This window comes from Mobula hypostoma, chromosome 2 (assembly GCF_963921235.1).
Source record: "Mobula hypostoma chromosome 2, sMobHyp1.1, whole genome shotgun sequence".
NCBI lineage: Eukaryota > Metazoa > Chordata > Chondrichthyes > Myliobatiformes > Myliobatidae > Mobula > Mobula hypostoma.
In genome coordinates, this window is record NC_086098.1 from 137,633,969 (window position 1) to 137,654,600 (window position 20,632).

At 40.0% G+C, this 20,632-nt stretch overlaps 1 protein-coding gene across 3 annotated transcripts in view; it reads left to right on the forward strand.

Annotated features, from left to right (window-relative positions):
• rev3l (REV3 like, DNA directed polymerase zeta catalytic subunit) overlaps positions 1–20,632 on the forward strand; it is a 222,205-nt gene that overhangs the window by 96,074 nt on the left and 105,499 nt on the right. For all 3 annotated transcript variants that reach the window (XM_063040747.1, XM_063040749.1, XM_063040748.1), the window contains exons 3-9: positions 1,523–1,597; positions 4,644–4,804; positions 8,860–9,037; positions 14,971–15,065; positions 15,368–15,472; positions 20,111–20,195; positions 20,280–20,413. In XM_063040747.1, the coding sequence (XP_062896817.1) occupies positions 1,523–1,597; positions 4,644–4,804; positions 8,860–9,037; positions 14,971–15,065; positions 15,368–15,472; positions 20,111–20,195; positions 20,280–20,413 (833 nt within the window). The remainder of the gene's footprint in view (positions 1–1,522; positions 1,598–4,643; positions 4,805–8,859; positions 9,038–14,970; positions 15,066–15,367; positions 15,473–20,110; positions 20,196–20,279; positions 20,414–20,632) is intronic.

The window sequence follows — 20,632 nt, forward strand, 5'->3', positions numbered from 1 at the left end:
CACGACATGATGGAGCAAGATGTATCCCTTTTGTCCTTGCAAAATTGTTCAAGCTGTGCCTGGTTAGTTGGGGAGCAGTGATGGACAGCAATCTTGAGGTCTTGCCAGAGATATTTGATCAGGTTAAGGTCAGGACTCTAGGCCATTCAAGGACATTAATTTTCTTCATTTAAAGCCACTCCATGGTTGATCTGGCAATGTACGTTGGGTTGTCCTGCTGAAAGACCAACTTTCTCCCCAGTTTAAACTTTCTGGCAGAGGCTAGCAGGTTTTTATCCAGGATGTCTCTGTATTTAGCAGCATTCACCTTCCCATCAATCCTGACCAGATTTCTAGTCACTGCTGCTGAATAGCATCCCCATAACATGATGCTACTTCACCATACTTTGCAGTAGGGATGGTGTTACCTAGCTGATGCAGAGTATTAGATTTACACCACACACACTGCTTAGTGTTTAGACTAAAAAGTTCCTCTTTAGTCTCAACCGACTACAAGACCTCTTCCACATCTTCACAATATCTTTCAGATACTTTGCAAAGTCTTTACAGGCAAGGGAACGCGGTTTTAACCAGGGCTTCTTCCTTGCCACTATTTTATAAGAACCCTTTTAGTGCAAGGCTTTAGAGATTGCAGAGCCATGAACTTCATCTCCAGTTGAAGCCACTGACTTCTGCAGCTCACTCAGAATGACTGTTGGCATCACAGATTCTCTTACAAGTGCAGTTCTTTTTCAGCGACTAAGTTTAGAGGGCAGCCTGAACTAGTGAGTGTGGCAGGCATTTCATCTTTTTTCCACTTTTTTTTTAAACGATAGACTGAATTGAGCACCAAGGTACGGTCAGTGCTTTTGAGGTGGTATTGTATCCTTTCCCAGATTTGTGCTTCTCTGTTATCATTTTCCTGACATGTTCTGGTTCAATGCTCTTTTGTTTTCATTTTTGTTTGGTCTGCTGAAAATCTACTGTACTGTTGGACCTTGCAGAGAGAGGGTATTTATTCTCATGAATTAATTGAAGCCAAGTGATCCTCCAATTTTTTACATCAACAAATTGGATGAGTTGGTAAGGTAATACTTACATTGCACCTGATGAAAGTTAGCATAGTAATTACAAAGTGGATGAATATATTTTCAGCCTCAATTTTGGTTTTAAAATTTATAGTAAGTTGTTGACATGTTCTGGAATTTTTCTTTTGATTTGACATTATGCACAATGTTTTGTAGATTAGCTCAAAAATCCTACTTCAATATATTTTAAATTTAGAAAATGAGACAGTAAAATGTGAAAATAGTTGTGGGGATGAATATGTTTTTTAGGGCACTTTATGTAATATACTCTACAGGTTGAGAAGGCTATTTCATACCATGTTAAAAGGTATATTTTACTAATTAGATTATCTTGCTTATTCCACTTGTTCACATTTTCTATCTTTTTCTCTTTTCTCTCTCTAACCCATCAAGAAAGTCTAGTGGTCATCATGTACATTTTGTGTAAAGTGATTAAATGTATTGTTTTGATACAGGTCTTTTTATGGTTTCCATGAGAAAGAAATGCAGTTCATGAAGATTTACCTGTACAACCCCTTGATGGTTAAAAGGTACAGTGACACAGTAAAGTTTTAACCGTTTTTAGTATGTAATTTGAATTTCAGTTTTTATGAGCATATTAGCCTATTTCACAATGAGCCCAGTAACTCCCTTCCTTCTGAAACCTGGTATTTTACTTGCCACTTTAATATTTTTAAAAGCTATACTCTATTAACTCTGTTTTATAACCAAGTACCCTAATTTAAAAATTTAAAGCTTATAATGGAGTTGTTCCTTTTAGATATGATATAGGCTTATATTTAATAATTAATAGTTAAAAATAATTCTGTTTTTTAAGTACTTTTACCAAATGAACTTCCTAATTCTCGTTGGAAGACTGAAATTTGGCCTCTGATCAGGCTTGGGCTTTTTAAATTCATGAGCCATATTGCAATATTTAGTTTTTAAAGGCATTTTGCATAATATTTGAAATGTTAAATTAATCTTTTTAATTCTGCTCAGTAATCTCTAATTACTGAGAATGTTGTGATTTGGAAAGGGGAATAGTTTCCTATATCATCTTGTGCAGAGTCCGAATGTGAAAGCAATCTACATGGTGTACAAAATCTTCGTCTGCCATGGTATTGATTTTAACATTTTGTTCATTGACATTTCTTTTAAATTCCTGGCCATATCTGTTGTTTCCCATTCATTTAATATTTTGTTACAAATGTTAGGATTATTAGTCCTAAATATTCAAATTTAGGACTTGTGCCGAGTGCTAAGAAATTCTACTGATTACTTTTGTTTACTTTTATTTCATGTCCCTCAAAGTGGACAAAGTAGTCTGCTGTTCTTTGATGTAGTAAGTCAAAGACTGACAGGAAATTGTGTGAGATATTAAAATGTGTCACTGATCAAAGTAATATATTTTAATAAGCATTTTGCGGCAATATTAGTGGATAAGCAGAAATTTAAGAAGTATTTGAAGTCTGTGTTTAGTTCTACTTAAAGGTATAGGTGTCAGTGATAAGCCAGAGTGCAAGAATGCACAACAATGGATTAATACTGAGATCGTGGGTACAAATGTTGAAGACTTTTTAAAAGAGTGACTAGAGATAGTTTATCTTGAGGAACTCCAGAAACGATGAAGCAGTGGTAAAGGATTGTAGATTTCTTTGACCTGTTAGGCAAAAGTAGAATGAGGTATGAGTGTGTCAGTAATTGAATAAATGAAGTGCTATCGAAAAATGACTTGGCCAGCTACCAATGCTTGTAGCAGATGGATAAGGGTGAAGACTGCCAGTGTGCCATAGTCACAGGTAATAAAACCAGGACCCTTAATAGGTGAGGAATGTGTCATTGAGGGATCTGAATGTGTTGAGAGCTTTTAGTGACTGTGATTTGAGGTAAACAGGCGCTTGGTGAAAGAAGTGTCTGCAGAGGGAAATTTTGAACCTTTACAGATTGTGCTGTGGCAGTGGGAAGAGCAGCAGTAGCAGGTTCATCTGGTCATGATGGGATATACAAGAAGGGAACTAAATGAGAGCATTGGACACTGGAAAATTATATGGAGAGCAGTCAAAGATGTCAGGCAGATAGAAAATCCTTGCTTTAAGGCAATGATGAGCCATGATTAGAGAGGGTTAAGTAGCAACACAGAAAAGATGACCTCTAATTTTAGATGGACTACATTTGTATAATTTGTGGGAGCCAATAAGTTTTGTTGGCTAGTTTGCCCGTCTTGGATCAAATCTTCATCTCTAATTTAATAAAAGAACCTTGGTTCTCTAGTTTAACCTCATTAATCAAACCTCCATTCTTTCCATTTTTTTCTGTACGCTGACCTTTTTTATATTTTCAATTAATATACCCAGAACATCTTTTCCTTAGTGATATCTGCAGCAATTTTAATCAATGCACTCAGAATCCTTTAAATTTCTCAACTTATTGTAAAATTTATCTCAGTTATTATTTCTTCCTTGGGTAAGAATTGATATGAAAGAATTGCAGAAAGTGAAAATATTCAGAAGTACCTAGAGATATATTTTGCAGAACCAAGGCTAACATATTAGTTAATGCTGCAAATTAAACCAATGGGTGATGACTTTATAACCAGTCCAGCTGAGTGATGAGTTTATTTGCCACCCCTGGTTTGAAGATCTTGTACAGATGAGTGTGAGATATCTCTCACACCTCATGAGAGTTTGCTGCATCACCTGATGAGTTTGCTACATCAGGTGCACAGCTGTATTTATTTGATTGCGGCTGAGCAAATTTGATAAATTGGTACTTTAAATGTGTAAAATTGCCAATGACTAGGTAAACACTATCTATGTTGAATTGAATTGACTTTATTACTTACATCCTTCTTGTACATAAGGAATAAAAAATCTTTGCGTTGTCTCTATCTAAATGTGCAATTTATAGTCATGTATAACAAATAGTACATACAACAGGACAGTCAATAAACCATAGAAATACAGTTGTGTCAGCATGAATTAAGCAGTCTGATGGTGGAAGAAGCTGTCCCGGAGCCTGTTGGTCCTGGCTTTTATGCTGCAGTACCGTTTCCTGGACAGTAGCAGCTGGAACAGTCTGTGGTTGGGGTGACTTGGGTCCCCAGTGATCCTTCGGGCCCTTTTTACGCACCTGTTTTTGTAAATCTCCTGAATATTGGGAGACCACACAACTACAGATGTGCTGGGCTGTCCACACCACTCTCTGCAGAGCCCTGCGATTAAGGGAGATACAGTTCCCATACCAGGCAATGATGCAGCCAGTCAGGATGCTCTCAGTTGTGCCCCTGTAGAAAGTTCTTAGCATCTGGAGGCCCATACTAAACATCTTCAAATGTCTGAGGCCTTCTTCACCATACAGCTGATATGTACAGATCACGTGAGATCTTCTGTATTATTGTGCTATTTTTAAGTTGATGGGGATTGAATAAAAGTGTTTGTGATTATATTGATGTACACTGGTTATATGGATTCAGTATTTATAAGAAGTGAGATGTAATAAAACCTGCAGTATTAACAACAAGCAGTATTGAGATTCTAAATGCATGTTGACCAGTTTTCAATTAAAATTAGTGTTTTGTTTTTTTTTGCTTCTTAGAGTCTGTGAGTTGTTGCAAGGAGGCGCTGTTATGAATAAATCCTACCAGCCATATGAAGCTCATTTACCCTATCTCCTGCAACTCTTCATTGACCATAATCTGTATGGAATGAATTTTATTCAACTTGCTGCAGTCAAATTCAGAAGAACTAGAAGGAAAAGTAAGTTGTAATAGCATTTCCAAAAGTGCTTGAGAATAAGTATGGGAGATTTTAAAACACAATAAATGAGATTGATTAATTTGGGTAGTTCTGAATAACCTACTTCCTATTGTAAGGGAAAGTATAGTCCTGGGGTCCTTGTTTATTAAAATTATTGAAAACCTCTGATGCATCCTTTTACAGATTTTGAGTGCGCAAGTGTATGAGATGCAACATATTCTGTTGAAAACTACGAAGTCGTTTCTGTAGTGATGTGGTTCAGTTAGATTTGAGATTTAAAAACAAATTGCTGGAAATATTCGCCAGGTAATTTGGGAGCAAGACAAAGTTAACATTTTAGGTTGATAACTATTTATAAGAAACTGATAAAACTGCAACTTAAATCATCTAATTAGGGATGGGGCAGGTGATGAGAGCAAAGGTAAGAAATTAAGGTGTCTGGTATAAGTAGTGGTGATGGCATTTAAGAGAGGGCAGTAAAGACATTGCAGGCAGTTATTTGACAACAATGAATAAACTCCAGTCAATCAGATGGTTATTATTCCCTCAAGTTTCACAAGCAGGGATGCCCTGGTAGACCCAATCTTTACACATTGAGTATTGAATTTTCCACTTCCCTGTAACCTGCACCAACTCAACTTTCTCCTTGTGATTCCACCAAGTCCTCTAGCACACCAACTTCTTCCCTCCCCCTCCCCCTCCCCCTCCCCCTCCCCCTCATATATATATATCTATCTATCTATATATATATATATATATATATCTATCTATCTATCTATATATATCTATATATATATCTATATCTATATATATCTATATATATATCTATATATATATAGACACACTCACATACACACACACACACACACACACACACACACACACACACACACACACACACATTTCCCAGTTTCTCCCACCTGGTTCTACCTTTTACCCATACTACCAACTCAGTCCCATATCCTTTCCCTTCCTCTTGCTGATTTTTGTCCAGCATTTCTGCCTTATCTGGTGACTTTAATTTTCCCAATATTGACTGGGACTTATTTAGCGCTGGAAACTTAGATGTAGCAGAAGTTGTTAGGTGCATCCAGGAAGGGTTTTGACCCATTGAGCAACTAATCTAATCAGGAAACGTGCCATACTCGACTTTGTTGGGAAATGAGCCTGGTCAGGTGATCAGAATTTAAATGAGGAAACATTTATGGGGACAGATAGTTGTGGATAACAGCAAGACTAGACCTTGGAACAAAGTGCGAAGTTGGGGAAAGACCAATTACAGGAGTAGTCGAGAGTGGGCCCCTTGGTAAGTCCACATCTGACGTGGGAGTCGTTCAAAGGCCAGCTGGTCATAATTCAGGACAAACGTGTGCCTTATGGAAGGAAGATGATAAATTTCGGGAATCTTGGATGGTGAAAGATTTTGCAAGTTTAATCAAAAAGGAAAAGTAAGTGGGCATAAGGATCAGTAGGCTGAATTTGGAGGCTAAAGTAAACAGGAGAGAACTTTAAAAAGGCAGGATTCTTGTCCTTGGTGAGTAGGATTAAAGAGAATCCTGAGTCATTTTGTAGATGTGTTTTAAAAACACGAGAGTAACTAGGGAGAGGGTAGGACCACTCCGAGATAAAGAAGACAATTTATGCATAGAGCCAGAGAAAGTGATTGGGGACTACAAATGTTTTGCATCAGTGTTCACCAAGGAGGTCATGGAGGATGACGATCAAGATGGAGTTTTCTGATATTCTTGATATTGTATTGGGGCTCTTGAAGAGCATTAAGGTGGATAAGTGCTGGGGGTCTGATCTATCCCAAATTTTTGAGAGAGTCATAAAGGTAAGAGAGGAGATTGCTAGGTCCTTGGTTGAGATTGGTTTTATACTCTCTAGCCCCAGGCAACGTCCCAGAGAGCTAGAAAATTACCTGGGTTGTTGTTCTGTTTAACGGCGGTAGAGACAAGCCAGGAAATTGTAGGCTGGTGAGCTTTGCATCAGTGATTGGGAAATTATTGGTGAAGATTTTTGGTGATAGCATTTATTTGCATCTAGAAGAGTATAGACTCATTAGAGATCATCAGCATGGCTTTCTGCAGAGGAGATTGTGTCTTACAAACTTGAGAGTTTTGAGGAGGTGACAAAAATAATTGACAAGGGTAGGGCAGTGGATGTTATATACATGGACTTTATGCTTTTAACAAGATCTATTATGACAGGCCAATTCAAAAGATTGAGACACATGGAATCCGTGGAGGTTTGGTAGATAAGATTGAGGCAGATAAGGCATTTACAGGAAGGGAATGGAGGAGTTATTTCGGATAACATCATGTTCGGCACAGACACAGCAGGTGAATGACCTCTTCCGATGCTGTAGTGTTCTATGTTCCATTCATCACTTTCCTTTGTTAGCAGATTCCATAATCTGTAGCCATTTGATATCACCACATATCACCTCCTGACCTCTTATCTCCACCCCTCCCTTCCATATCTGGCACCATTTGTCCACTAACTGCTCCTCACCCTTATCTACTTATTGCTTGCCAGCTCCTGCCTCACCCCCTCCCTTCTCTGTAGTTGCTGTCTCCCCTTTGCAATCTTATCAATCCTGATGCAGGGTCTCAATCCCAAAAGATCCCTTTGCCTCCAACCTGATTCACTGAGTTGCTTCAGCAGCTAGTTCTTTTGCTCCAAATTCCAATATCTATATTCGGATGAGAAAATCTGCAGATGCTGGAAATCCAAGGCAACACACACAAAAATGCTGGAGGAACTCAACAGGTCAGGCAACATCTATGGAAAAGAGTAAACGGTTGAAGTTTCAGGCCGAGACCCTTCATCAAGACTGGGGGGGAGGAAGATGAGAAGATGGGGGTAGGGGAGGAAGTAATACAGGGTGATAGGTGAAACCAGGGGAAGAGTGAAGAGAAGAGCTGGAAAGTTGATTGGTGAAAGAGATAAGGGGCTGGAAAAGGGGGAATCTGATAGGATAGAAGACCATGGAAGAAAGGGAAGGGGGAGGAGCACCAGAGGGTGCTGATGACTGGTACAGAGTTGAGGTGAGAGAGCAAAATGGAAGTGGTGAAGGGGGCGGGGGAATTACCAAAAGTTTGAGAAATCGATGTTCATACTATCAGGTTGGAGGCCACCCAGATGAAATATAAGACGTTGCTCCTCCAACCTGAGTGTGGCCTCATCGTGGCAGTAGAGGAGGCCATGAACAGACATGTCTGCATTGTCTTGGGTCTCAATTTTTTGAGCCTGTTCTTGACCCACAGGACTTGTTCTTATTTTGTGTATTGATGGATGTTTATTCAATTCCATGGTGAAGTTGTTTCTACATTCGTCACTTCAATAGTGGTAGATTTGTCATGTATACTGTAGATGCCTTAGAACATAGAGCAGTATAGCACAAGAACAGGCTGTCCACCTCACAAAGTTGCACTGAACTAATTAAACTAGTAATTAAACGAAAAATGGAACTAATCCCCTCTTTGAAATCATGGAGTGCACATGATAAACCTGGTTTCTGTTTTGAGGGCAATCTCCATAAATAGGCGTTTAATCTCTGCACTTTTTTCCTAAATCAGCTTGCCCTCATTATTCAACATGATGCCTATCCAAACCACCACACTGAAACTTTGGCACTGCAGTTTTTTCTCATGAGCAGGTTCCTAGAGGAAAAAGCCACTATTATTTTGCTGTTAAAATTATGTTACTAATGTGCTAGCAGAAAATATCAAGAGTACCTGTCGAAAAACATATCAGTGTTACCTATAGAGAAATTCCCTTTATTCCGCCCACTGTCTTCACCATCTTCTCTGTTAACCAGACCAACCTGCTTCCCCCTCTCCCAGTTCTGATGCAAGATCTCAGATCTGAAACATCAACTGTTCCTCTTCCTATAAATAGTGCCTCACCCGGTGAGTGTATTCAGAATTTTCTCATTTTACTTCGGAACATCAGTAGAATGGGCTGCAGAGTAGGAATACACTCCTTTTTGATTACCTGTGAGTAGTTTTAGATAAATATACATTTTAATGTGATTATATTTCTTACCACAGATGACCAACTTGGCGAAGGCTGTTCTGAAAATCCCAGTTTGGAATTGTGTGATGCAGGTAGCAGAGAAAATGGAAATACATCAAAAAGTCCCTTATCCACCAAATCTAAAGGAACTCCACAAATGGAGAAATCCATTAGTTTCTCTTCTGTGCGGTGGGAGGAAGAGGACATACCAAGGTTAGTTGTAAATAAATATATTCATTCCACTTTCCTTTAAAACCAAAATATTGAGCAAAAGCAATTGAATTCTCTTCAAAAAAAAATTACAGATACTAAATGAAAGATTCAAACTATATCTATTATCAAAGCGTTTATGCAGTATACAACCCTGAGATTCGTCTTCCCACAGACAGCCACAAAACAAAGAAAGAAAATGATGGAACCTGTTCAAAGAAAAACACCAAACTGCAAAAAAAAAACCATATTGCGCAAATGGCACAAAAAAAGAGTGAAAGACATAGAATATAAAACACGTCATCAAACCACTCTGGGCAGATTCAGTTCAGCTCAGATCAGTTTGATCAAGCTCTGTGTTGTTCATTGACTTCAGACTGCAGAGTCGGATAAAAATTGCGCAAAATAGCAACAAAAAAAAGGAGTGACTGGAAATAACGTCATCATGTGAACTACGATGTCCCATCCACAAACTGTGTCAATTAATCCTTCCCCAAGACCCAGGACTCCTGCAGTATTGAGCAAGAGGGAGAGAGAGACTTCAGAATGCAGGGACCTTCCTCCAGGAGCAGCGGACGAGAGGGAGAGACTATCATATGCATACACCTTCCTCCGGCAGCAGTGGACAAGAAGTGGAGGGAGAGACCTATCACACGTGTACACCTTCCTCCAGGAACAGTGGACGAGAGGGGGAAGGAGAGACTATCACACACATTCACCTTCCTCCAGGAGCAGCAGACGAGAGGGGGAGGGAGAGACTATCACACGCATACACCTTCCTCCAGGAGCAGCGGACGAGATGGGGAAGGAGAGACTATCACACGCATACACCCTCCTCCAGGAGCAGCAGACGAGAGGGGGAGGGAGAGACTATCACACGCATACACCTTCCTCCAGGAGCAGCAGACAAGAGGGGGAGGGAGAGACCGATCACACGTGTACACCTTCCTCTGACAGCAGCGTGCGAGAGGCTGGTAGCCGGCACTGAATACCCACTTGTCTTCTGCTCCCGCCTCAATGATTTTAATCTTCCTTGCTGCTTTAATCGGCGGGAAATGGAGTCGATCATTGGCTCGCGCCATGTCTGCAGGCTTCTTGGCCTCCAGGCTGCGTAATTCACTTGAAACCTCACGGAACCCCTTTGGAGACAGCAAAGCACCGGATCACTCAATCGGCCTGAACACACGCCACCAAAATGTAGATCAGACTCCGATAGCAGAACCAGATTTGAATGAAGAAGTAGTAGTTTTGTGAATCGTATGAAACATGTCAACTTGGTCGCATTGTTCACTGGCACCATCTTCCCTTGAATGTTCTAGTTTTTATCTACACTGATACCCTGCCGTGCTCTTAGGATCAGCCAATCTGAGCAGTCATATGTATGTGCAGCTCTACTTTTTTTAAAAAAAAAGCAACACCAAGTATCCACAGTGCTGTTAGAAGCCTGACACAGTGCCCTGACCCCTGCTGGTGTTGGTGCAGCAAAGAAACATCTGTGCCTCAGTGTAGATGGTTTGGCTCTGAGAGCTGGGCTAAGTAGGACAACTGTTTGGCACTGAGATGTTGGTGTCAGGGCTACAACCTAGCTGGCAAGGTGAGTGTGGGACTGGATTCGGTTGCCCCATGTGTAGACAGGTTGCCCAGACCCTGTGGTCCTTGTTTATCCCCTCCTGTTTTGTATGTTGAAGCTTCTCTCTCTTGTCCTTGCTCTTGTGCCCACACCACCCACAACCCCTCCCACTCTAGTGTGCGTACTCCCTGGTGTCATTCACCATGCCAGCCAGGATGTAGCTCTGAGCCAAGCCTGGCAGACCTTCCTGTCCACGGTCGATACATTGCTGAAAGAGTACCAGCCGCATTCAAGGGTTCATGCGGTTTTCTGGCACAGCAGAGCATAGTGATGGGGAGGACTGGGTTTGTGCTAGATTTCCAGCAGGGCAGTGCTGTTGGTAACACTTGGCTCTGATTCTATAAGCACTCCAGCTCTAGGCCATGCACTCTGAATATGTTAAATCAATTTTTTTTATCCACTGTCCTAAAATTATCTTCTGAGTAATTTAAGAGTCTTGTGGAAACGATCAATGCTTTTGTGGTGCAAAATGTAGGTATTCTGAATCACCGATGCCATCTCTGCATAATTCTCCACATTCACTGGAAGTATAAGGAAACCAACATCAGCATCCTCCCAAGCCAACATTCACAGCATTGAGGTTCTGGCTGTTCTTGGTTAGCTAGATTGGTCAAACCTCATTGTTTGCATGCTTTTCATTGAACTCTATAGACAGATGTTCTATTTCCAAGAACAGTTATGGATGATTATTTGATGGGGTGATGAAAATATTCTAGGATGTGCTCATGGCATCACTGAGATTCACCATCCTCATTGATTTCTGGGAAGCTGTGATCCATAACTGCTCAAACTGGTAGAGGGACAATTAGGGGGGTATTGAGAACCTTGAAACTATGCATCAGGAGCACTCGGAGGCCCAGTGTAAATAGGGGAGAAAAAGCACAACCCATGCCTGTCCTATCAGAGCATCTGCTTCATCAGTGGATGAACCTGTGGTTCCCACATGGATTTTGTGGGTTCTGAGTGAGTAATGAGTCCAGAATCCAAGCAAGTAATCTTTGATCCTAAGGGATAGCTGAGAGGAAGTTTCTGAATTCTGTTGCAGAATTACACATCTGACCTCCATACCTCTGACATTCGCAGCAAAACTCTCACAGCAAGGAAGATGGTAAAGTAAGAACACACACAAAAAAAGTGATTCTTATTACCCCTTGAACCTTTTCCACAATTAAATAAAATTGTCAGATCATCTGTAGGGCAGGGAAGTTTACAACGAAAGGACATACTGTATGTTTACAGTGAGAAGGGAAAGGTTCTTTCCACTCAGTATGGTGGGTGTATGAAATGAGCTACCAGAGGAGCTGATAGGAACATTTGGACAAATACATGGATAGGGAAAATGTAGGGATAGAAACATAGAAAATAGGTGCAGGAGTAGGCCATTCGGCCCTTCGAGCCTGCACCGCCATTTATTATGATCATGGCTGATCATCCAACTCAGAACCCCGCCCCAGCCTTCCCTCCATACCCCCTGACCCCTGTAGCCACAAGGGCCATAGCTAACTCCCTCTTAAATATAGCCAATGAACTAGCCTCAACAGTTTCCTGTGGCAGAGAATTCCACAGATTCACCACTCTCTGTGTGAAGAAGTTTTTCCTAATCTCGGTCCTAAAAGGCTTCCCCTCTATCCTCAAACTGTGACCCCTCGTTCTGGACTTCCCCAACATCGGGAACAATCTTCCTGCATCTAGCCTGTCCAATCCCTTTAGGATCTTATACGTTTCAATCAGATCCCCCCTCAATCTTCTAATTTATTGGTCAAACGGTGGCAAATGGGATTAACATAAATGGGCATCTTGGTCGACATGGGCTGAAAGGCCTACTTCTCTGTGAACTCAAATTCACTTCCCAACCCTTGACTTTCATTATCAAAATGTCTACCAATCTCAGCCTCAAGACTACTGATATGTTATAAAGGTAATAATCATGAAACTGTGTCTTTTCATCTCAGTTCTACTCCTTATCTTAATACTATATCTCCTGTCCAAATGCTCGGAACAAGAGCAGCAATGATAGATGGAGGGTTATGAACTTTCTGTCTTAACGTATCTGTCAAAAAGAAAAATACCTCTTGAAAGGTAAAAGCTGCTTCAATTAAAGTTAATTTTGATTATTTCATCAAGTAGATTGGCTGATGCTCAAGCAAAAAATGAATCATCAGTCTAATTCAGGTGCAGTGGGAAACAACATTGATGTCACAAACTATTCTTTGGAACTCCAAACAACAAGTGTGGCTTAAATTACAAAGAGAGAATTGGAGAATTGAGGGAATGCCTATGGTTGGGAATGGACCAGTATTGTACGGGTTAACAATAATGCAGCATTAGAGATGGGGAAAAAAGAGACTGAACATGTACAAGCCACATCCAAGAAGAAAGAAGGGCAAAAGTGGTTGCTTAGAATTTACAAACTTTAAGTGCTGGAACTTCAGCGCTGTCATGTATTGCTTCAGATTCCAGCATCTGTAGTCTCTTGTGTCTCCTGGTTACCTGAAATTGTTAGGTTCAGTATTAAGTTCCCAAAGGTAGCATACTACCTAGACAGCAAATGAACTTTTGTTCCTTGAGCTGGAGTTGGACATCATTGGAGTAATGCAGGGGGCCAAAGAGGTTGGATTGGGTTGAAGAGTTAATGACAATTTAATTGGAAGCTCAAGGTAGTCGTGAACTTGAACAGAGGTACTCTTCGAATCGTCAGCCAGTCTGCTTTTGTTTTCAATGTAGAGGAGGCCATGTTGCAAATACTGATACAATAAAGTATTGCTATTTTGTTGCCGACTTTCAGATGTAAGTACATGGAGGTAGTACAAAAGGAAAAATGGCAACAATGCAAAAATATAGCATCACAGTTACAGAGTGCAGTGCAAATAGGCAGATAGGGTATAAAGGCCATGATGAGGTAGACTGTGAGATCAAAAGTTCATCTTTAAAGTTTGAGTTATAACATTGGGATAGAAGCTGTCCTTGAGTCTGGTGGTATGAGTTTTCAAGCTTTTGTATCTTCTGTCCAAATGATCAGGGTGGTAGGATATGAATTATATTAGCTGCTTTCTGGAGGCGGCGAAGTGTAGACAGAGTCAATGGAGGGGAGCGGGTTTTCAATTTAGACTGGGGTGTATTCACAACTCTGCAATTTCTTGCAGTCTTGGCAGACAGTTGCCATACTGAGCTGTGATGCATCAGAGAGGTGCAAATGTGTTTCTGGCTCACATGGAAAAACTGTTTTACTTGCTACATGGACGAATGGAAAGAAAGTTAAAGAGCAAAGCTGTTGTCTTCCTCTGTTGTATAAGTGCATGTCATGAGAAGAGTGATTGGTGAGAAAAAGGAGCTGACCAGGGAGTTGTAGAGAGAACAATCTCTTTGAAGTGCTGGAAGAGGAGGATGTGTCTGGTGATGGAGTTCCAGAGTTCACAGAACTAATGGATGATTATGGAGGTGGTGTTCAGTCTGCAAGGGCATATCTGTGTTTTCAGTTGACTCTCAATTCTTGGCCCTACCAGCTTCCAGCATTGCTCAAATGACATCTAATGTAAGCTCAAGGAAAAACACCTCATCTTCTTCCTTTTGAGTATATTGAAACCCTCAGCATATGATATTGAATTTAATAATTTCAAGTCAACTCTTCTTTAGCTCTCTACCACAAATGCAGTACTTTTCATTTCAATTTGTTTCCCTGTATCTAACTGCCAGTTTTTGTTAATTTTATCTTGACAACATTGGGCTGATGTCAGCTGTTTCTCTCCCTATTAATGCTGCTACAGTACATTGGCAGAGTGTTTCTAGACTCCTATGTTTTTGTTTCACATGTCCAAATTCAGCAATATAGGTGTCTGGTTAATATTTAATGTAGTGAAATTAATGGACGTGTTGAAAAATCAACACTGAAACACTGATCAGAGGCTTAAAAAAAAAAGTCCATTTTGATTGCTGAACCTCGAACCAGACCTACACGTCCTTTAGGAAAAACAACTTGAAATTGTTATGTTGTATACCACTGGACATCACCATGAAAAAGTAAAGGAATATGTGTCAATATTCTGCCCAACTAGTGAGAGCAATTATTTCTTCTTTTTAGCATACTAAATAAAGTAAATGTACTAAAATGTTTAGTTTTCTGTGCAATTTGATCTGCTGTAATGTTGATTTAGGAATTTGAAATCTGCCATTTATTTTTATCCTGTTTATTTTGATACTGTGCTGCTTTGATATTGAACAGCTAATGCATTTGATATTTTGTGATCTATTTGAAGATAATTTTGTAAAGCATGATCATAAACTCTATCCAACTCTTGCTTATCTGCAGTTCTTTAGTACTAGTGGATATTGATCGACAGAGCACCTGTGAGCTTGAAGTGGATGCAGTTGCAGCTGACGTACTAAATCGCATTGAAATTGAAGGTAGTTTTGTTTGCCTACAGCTGTTTTCTTCATCTCTACAATGTTCTCATGCAAAAATGTGTTTTATCTTTTGAAAAACTGAATTTCATTGTTAACCTATTTGTTGTGGTGTGTCCATGTTAAATGATATGTAGAAATGTCTTCCTGAACTTAGTCATTGATGAGCATCACAAGTACTTGGTTAAGTTTTGAATTCAGTATGTTTTTAAATTTGGGGTGGTGTGCATGTTTTGATTAGGTAGCATTGTTTAGTTGATGGCTTTTGGAAGGAAATGCTGACACTCCTTTTTCTGTTTCTTTAGCTCGGGTTGGTAGAAACCCTGGTTTGCAGGCCATATGGGACGATGAAAAACAACGACGTCGCGAAAACAACATGCCCTCACAAATTGAATCAATTAGTTCACCTGGTAACTACAGCAAAGCCTTCTGTATTTTGTACAAGTATAAGAAAATCCCAGACCTGTCTTGGGTTGAATCTTTAAATGGACCAAGTTCAAAACCATAGTTTAATAAATGTGCATTAGTGTTCAGTTGTTATGTCCCCCTCTACTGACTTCTATCTGTTGTGCTTAAGAACAAATTTAGTTATTTATAAGTTAGGTTAAGATTTCATGATGCACAATGGTTAGTAAACTTTTTTTTAATGCAATGAAACGTTGCAAGGTGCTTTGTTTGGCAAGCAAAATTTTGATGATGAGCCATGAGAAATGAGGCTGGATATTTTAAGGTTTGGGCAAGGAGGTATTTAAAAAGGAGGAATTGGGATGAGCAACAGAAAATTCTCATTGGGTAACATAGGATGGTGAGATGCATCCTGGCATGTGCTAGGACACATCAGTGATATAACCAGGGGTCATTGGGTGTTTCGGGTCTTACAACATCAGACACTCTTTTGCAGGTGACCCAGCCAGGGTTGATCAGGCCCTGGCTTGTGAGCCAGCACATTGATCACACCTCTTGATCCGTAACCAACTGGAGGCTCGCTCAGCAACCTCTGTGATAGGCCTGATGGCTCTTTTCTTTTCAGCCCCTGTAATGCCAAGCAAGAGAGTAGGTTCTGCACAGAGCAACCAGCAAAATTTCCACACCCCACCTCTGTAGGCTCACACAATGTCCTCCATCCCTGTCTCTTGCACTGCTCTACCAGTTCCTGGTATTTGGTTTTCTTAAAATCAAAATAATCTGTAAAGCAAGCACCCTTAATTAAATTTAGGTGCTGCATAAATGTATTTTGAAAGGTGGAGAATTCTTTGCAAAGCAAACCATATTGCCCAGCCTATATAATTATAACGGATTTGGCTGGTCTGGTTGATGGTGACACCTCCCAACCCCCAGCAGCGCCAACCTCAGGAGTACATGGATGAGGTCCGTATAGATTTCCAGCACAGCCCAAATAGATAGTTTTGTTATTTAGTATAGTGGGATGGGTACTAACCTGTTCGTTTGGACTGAAGCATAGAGTACTGCAGTACAGGAGCAGGTCCTTTTATCTCACAATGTGTCAACCATGATGCTGATCTAAATCACACTTCTGCGTGCACAGGATCTAAATCCCTACCTAGCAAGCATGTTCCAGGTAAGTACTACTCTCTTTGTAAAGAAAAAGTAATAAAATAGCCCCATACGTCTTGTCCTCTCATCTTAAAGCTATGCCTTTTAATGCTTGATATTTCCATCCTGGGGTGAAAGACTCTTGACGATCAGATTGATCTAGGCCCCTCGTAATTTTGTGTGCTTCTGTCAGGTTATCCCTTGGGCTTTTATTCAGAGGGAAAACATTCCAGTTTATCCATCCTCTGTTATAACTAATGCTCTCCAATTCAGGCAAGATCCTGGTGAAACTCAACTGTACCTTCTCCAAAGTCTCTATATACTACTTGTAATGAGATGCTCAGAACTGTACACAATACTTCAAATGTGGCTGAAGAGAAGTTTATACAACTGCAGTATGACTTGTCAACTTCACTACTCAATACCCTAACTCTTGAAAGCGAATATGCTACATGCTGCCATTACGAGCCTGTCCACTTTTTCCACCTTCAGGGAGTGATGGATCTCAGAGTCTGTCACTTTTTGTATGCTTTCATCTTGCATTTCACCTCCCGAAGTGCAGCATTGCACATTTTTCCAGATTAGGCTCAACCTGCTTTTTCACCACTGTTATTTCAAACTCATTTATATCTTGCTCTATGCTTCTTCTTTATCCAAGATTATGTCAATTTTTGTGTGGTCTACAAATTCAGCCCATCTGAATTTTCATCCAGATAAAGTCCCTGCACTGATCCCTGCAAAACTCCACTGGTCAAAGATGAACAGTCAGAATAATACTCCTACATCCCTACCCTCTATTCAGAAGTTTGAAGCTTAAATTAAATTTATTATCAAAGTATGTATATGTTAACATACAACTCCCTAAGATTCATTTTCTTGCAGGCATTCACAGTGGAACGAAGAAATACAATAGAATCAATGGATAAAAATAAACTACACACAAACAATTCTGGTCGAATGGTGCCACAACAACCTGTCACTCAACATCACCAAAACCAAAGAGCTGATTATTGATAACACACACAAAATGCTGCTGGAACGCAGCAGGCCAGGCAGTATGCTGGTTGGCCTACTGCCTAGCTTGCTGCATTCCAAGATGCTGCCTAGCCTGCTGCGTTCCACCAGCATTTTGTGTGTTTCTTGAATTTCCAGCATCTGCAGATTTTCTCGTGTTTGATCTGATTATTGACTACAGCATAATCAATAATCAGCTCTTTTTGGATTTGTTACACATCAGATCCCTTCTAGATCTTACTCCTGTCACCTAAATGCCCACTTGCTTTAGACTCCCCTACCCCAGTGAAAAGGCTATGACCATCTATTCTATATGCGGCCCTCATAATTTTATAAACCTCTATATAGTCACCCCTCGATTTCCTTGGCTTTAGGGGGAGTGGTCCCAACCTATTCTGTCTCTCAAACTGTCCAGTACAGTCATTATTCATATGAATCTCTTCTGCGCCCCCTCTAGCATAATTGTATCCTTCCTGTAGTGTGGCAGCCAGAGCACAGTTTAGGATAATAAGTAAAAAGTTTGAGAGGTCAATTTTTTTTAAACCCAGAGGGTAATTGCAATCTGCAATGAGTGGTGCTGGGTCCTTGGATATCATTTAAGAATTATACAGAGATTTAAGAATCACCAAGGAACAAAAGGCTGCAGACCAAGTGCTGATAAATGGGATTATTGGGGATGAATTTGATTAGTGTGACTATGTGGGCTGACTGGCCTATTTCTGTGCTCTGTTATTCTTTAACAGAATTTTGGGGAGATTCAATGCAGAAGGTTATGTTTCTGGTAGATTAGGGACAACGCCTGGAATACTGTATACAGTATATATTAGAGTTGGATGTTAACGCAGTTCAGAGAAGATTTACTACATTAATGCCTGGAATGACAGTTTATTTTATGAGAGAAGGGTTGGCAGGCCACATTTGTATCTGCTAGAATTTAGAGAGTGAAGGAGATTTTGTTGAAAATGTCTTGTAGGAATATCTAAAACTAGGAGTCATATTAAGAATGGGAATTGACATTTAAGATGCAGATATGGTGAATATTTCTCCCAGAGATCTGAGAGTCTTTGGAGCCCTTATTGTCAAAGTGTGTTGGAAAAACAAAGTGTCTTTGAATATTTTTATCTGTGTAAGCAGCCTATTAAATGTCTTAATGTGTATCTCCTAGGAAATTTGGCTCTTTAGTCTGCTGAGTCAATACCAGCTCTTAAAGATGCAATCTCCAGCTTCAAGATTTCTTGCAAAACATTTCTCTAAATCTGAGGCAGTTTTTATATTCTGAGTTGTTTACTCATTACTAACTCATGTAAGTTAATTTTTTAGAAATGATCTGCAAGACCAATTACTCCAAACAAATCATTTGTTCTGAATGGGAATGATTTTTATTTCTTGTATCACTTTAGCCGGTCATTTAATTGTCTTTTGAACAATAAAATTCAAAATGTCCTCAGAATTCTTATGGAAGTCTCTGTGTGTGAAGCACACAGTGCTCCTTGTTGGGGATTGTTATAGACAAAATGTTAAAATTCCAATATCTCTACCGTAAAGAAGGATTGAGCCATAAGTTCCCAACCTGGGATCCACAGACCCCTTGTTTCATGGCATTTGTCCAAGGCATAAAAATGGTTGGGAACCCCTGGATTAAGCATATGGCAATAGAAGGATTGCACCTGTCATCAGAAAAATTCTTACATTAATTCTTTTCATTAATGACCTGCATTACTCCTATACTAAATAATTCCACGTGGTATACATTGTTTCAGCAAAGAAATGGGGGGCAAAGGGATAATTAAAAGGCTGCTTGTTACCCATCAGAATAACCAGAATTTTAGTTAATGATACCCATGGCATAACTTGTTCTCTAAAAACACATGTATTTAGTAGCATTATGAAGTCCTCAATAACCTAAGTTACGGTATTTTGCAAAAGTCTTAGGCACATGTATATAGCTAGCGTGCCTAAGTCATTCTCACAGTACTGCGGAGATAGAGTTTGTAAATCTAGCGGGAGCAAAGGGCATTGGGAATGGTGAGGGTGAAGTGCAGCAGGAAGGGTGTTGGACAGGTGGCAAAAAAGGAATGCTGGAGCAGGGTAGCAGACTCACCCAGCCCTGAGACACCAGGCAAGGTCATTTGATTCCCAACAAATGGTTTATTGATTATGACAGAATGTCTCTCCACATCTTGCTGCTCCCACTCCTCTCCCTCCCCCCTTTTCCCAACAATGATTGCCCTCTCCCTGCCCTTTTCCCATTCTCAGTCCACAATAGAGACCCATTACAGAATCTTTTATCATCATTCACATGTGATGTAATTTGCTTTTCTTTGTGGCAGCAGTACACTGTAATATATAAAATTACTACAGTACTATGCAAGAATCTTGGGCACCGTAGCTATATGTGTATATATACGCACAGTACTGTACGTTGCATTGAATTATTTATCTGCATTTAATATTCTGATGGTGTTGATTTTTATTTGTAGATCGTGGATCTGTTCAAGTAACAGAGAGTGAAAGGCTCTTTCAACACAGAATAAAGGAGATTCTGCAACAGAATAACTATTCTGTGTAAGGAACTTCTTTGTCTTCATTTATATTATTTTCATCATTTTGATCAAGTTTTGAAACCCTATCTTTGCTGTTTAAAACAAGATTTTTGTCCCAGTCTGTGGAAAGTGAATTTGAAGAACTTCCTTCAAATTTGACCTTGCACGTGGATGCATCATCACCTGAAGCCATTTCCTGTACACCTGCCAATCTGGTTGAGATACATAATGATAAGCAAGGTACGTAGCAGCGTTTGGTAAGACTGCATCTGGGTTTTTTATGATACGGTCTGTAACCTTTATTTTTAACTCCCCATTTTCTGTCAACCTCTCTAGCCAAGAAGCAAAATCTATAAGTTAGCCAACATACGTTAAATTTAATTCATAAGGGTCTTCCAAATAGTGATCATTCAGTGATGGGCAAAGCTCCCTTTAGTCTAGTGGAATAATTTATCCTGA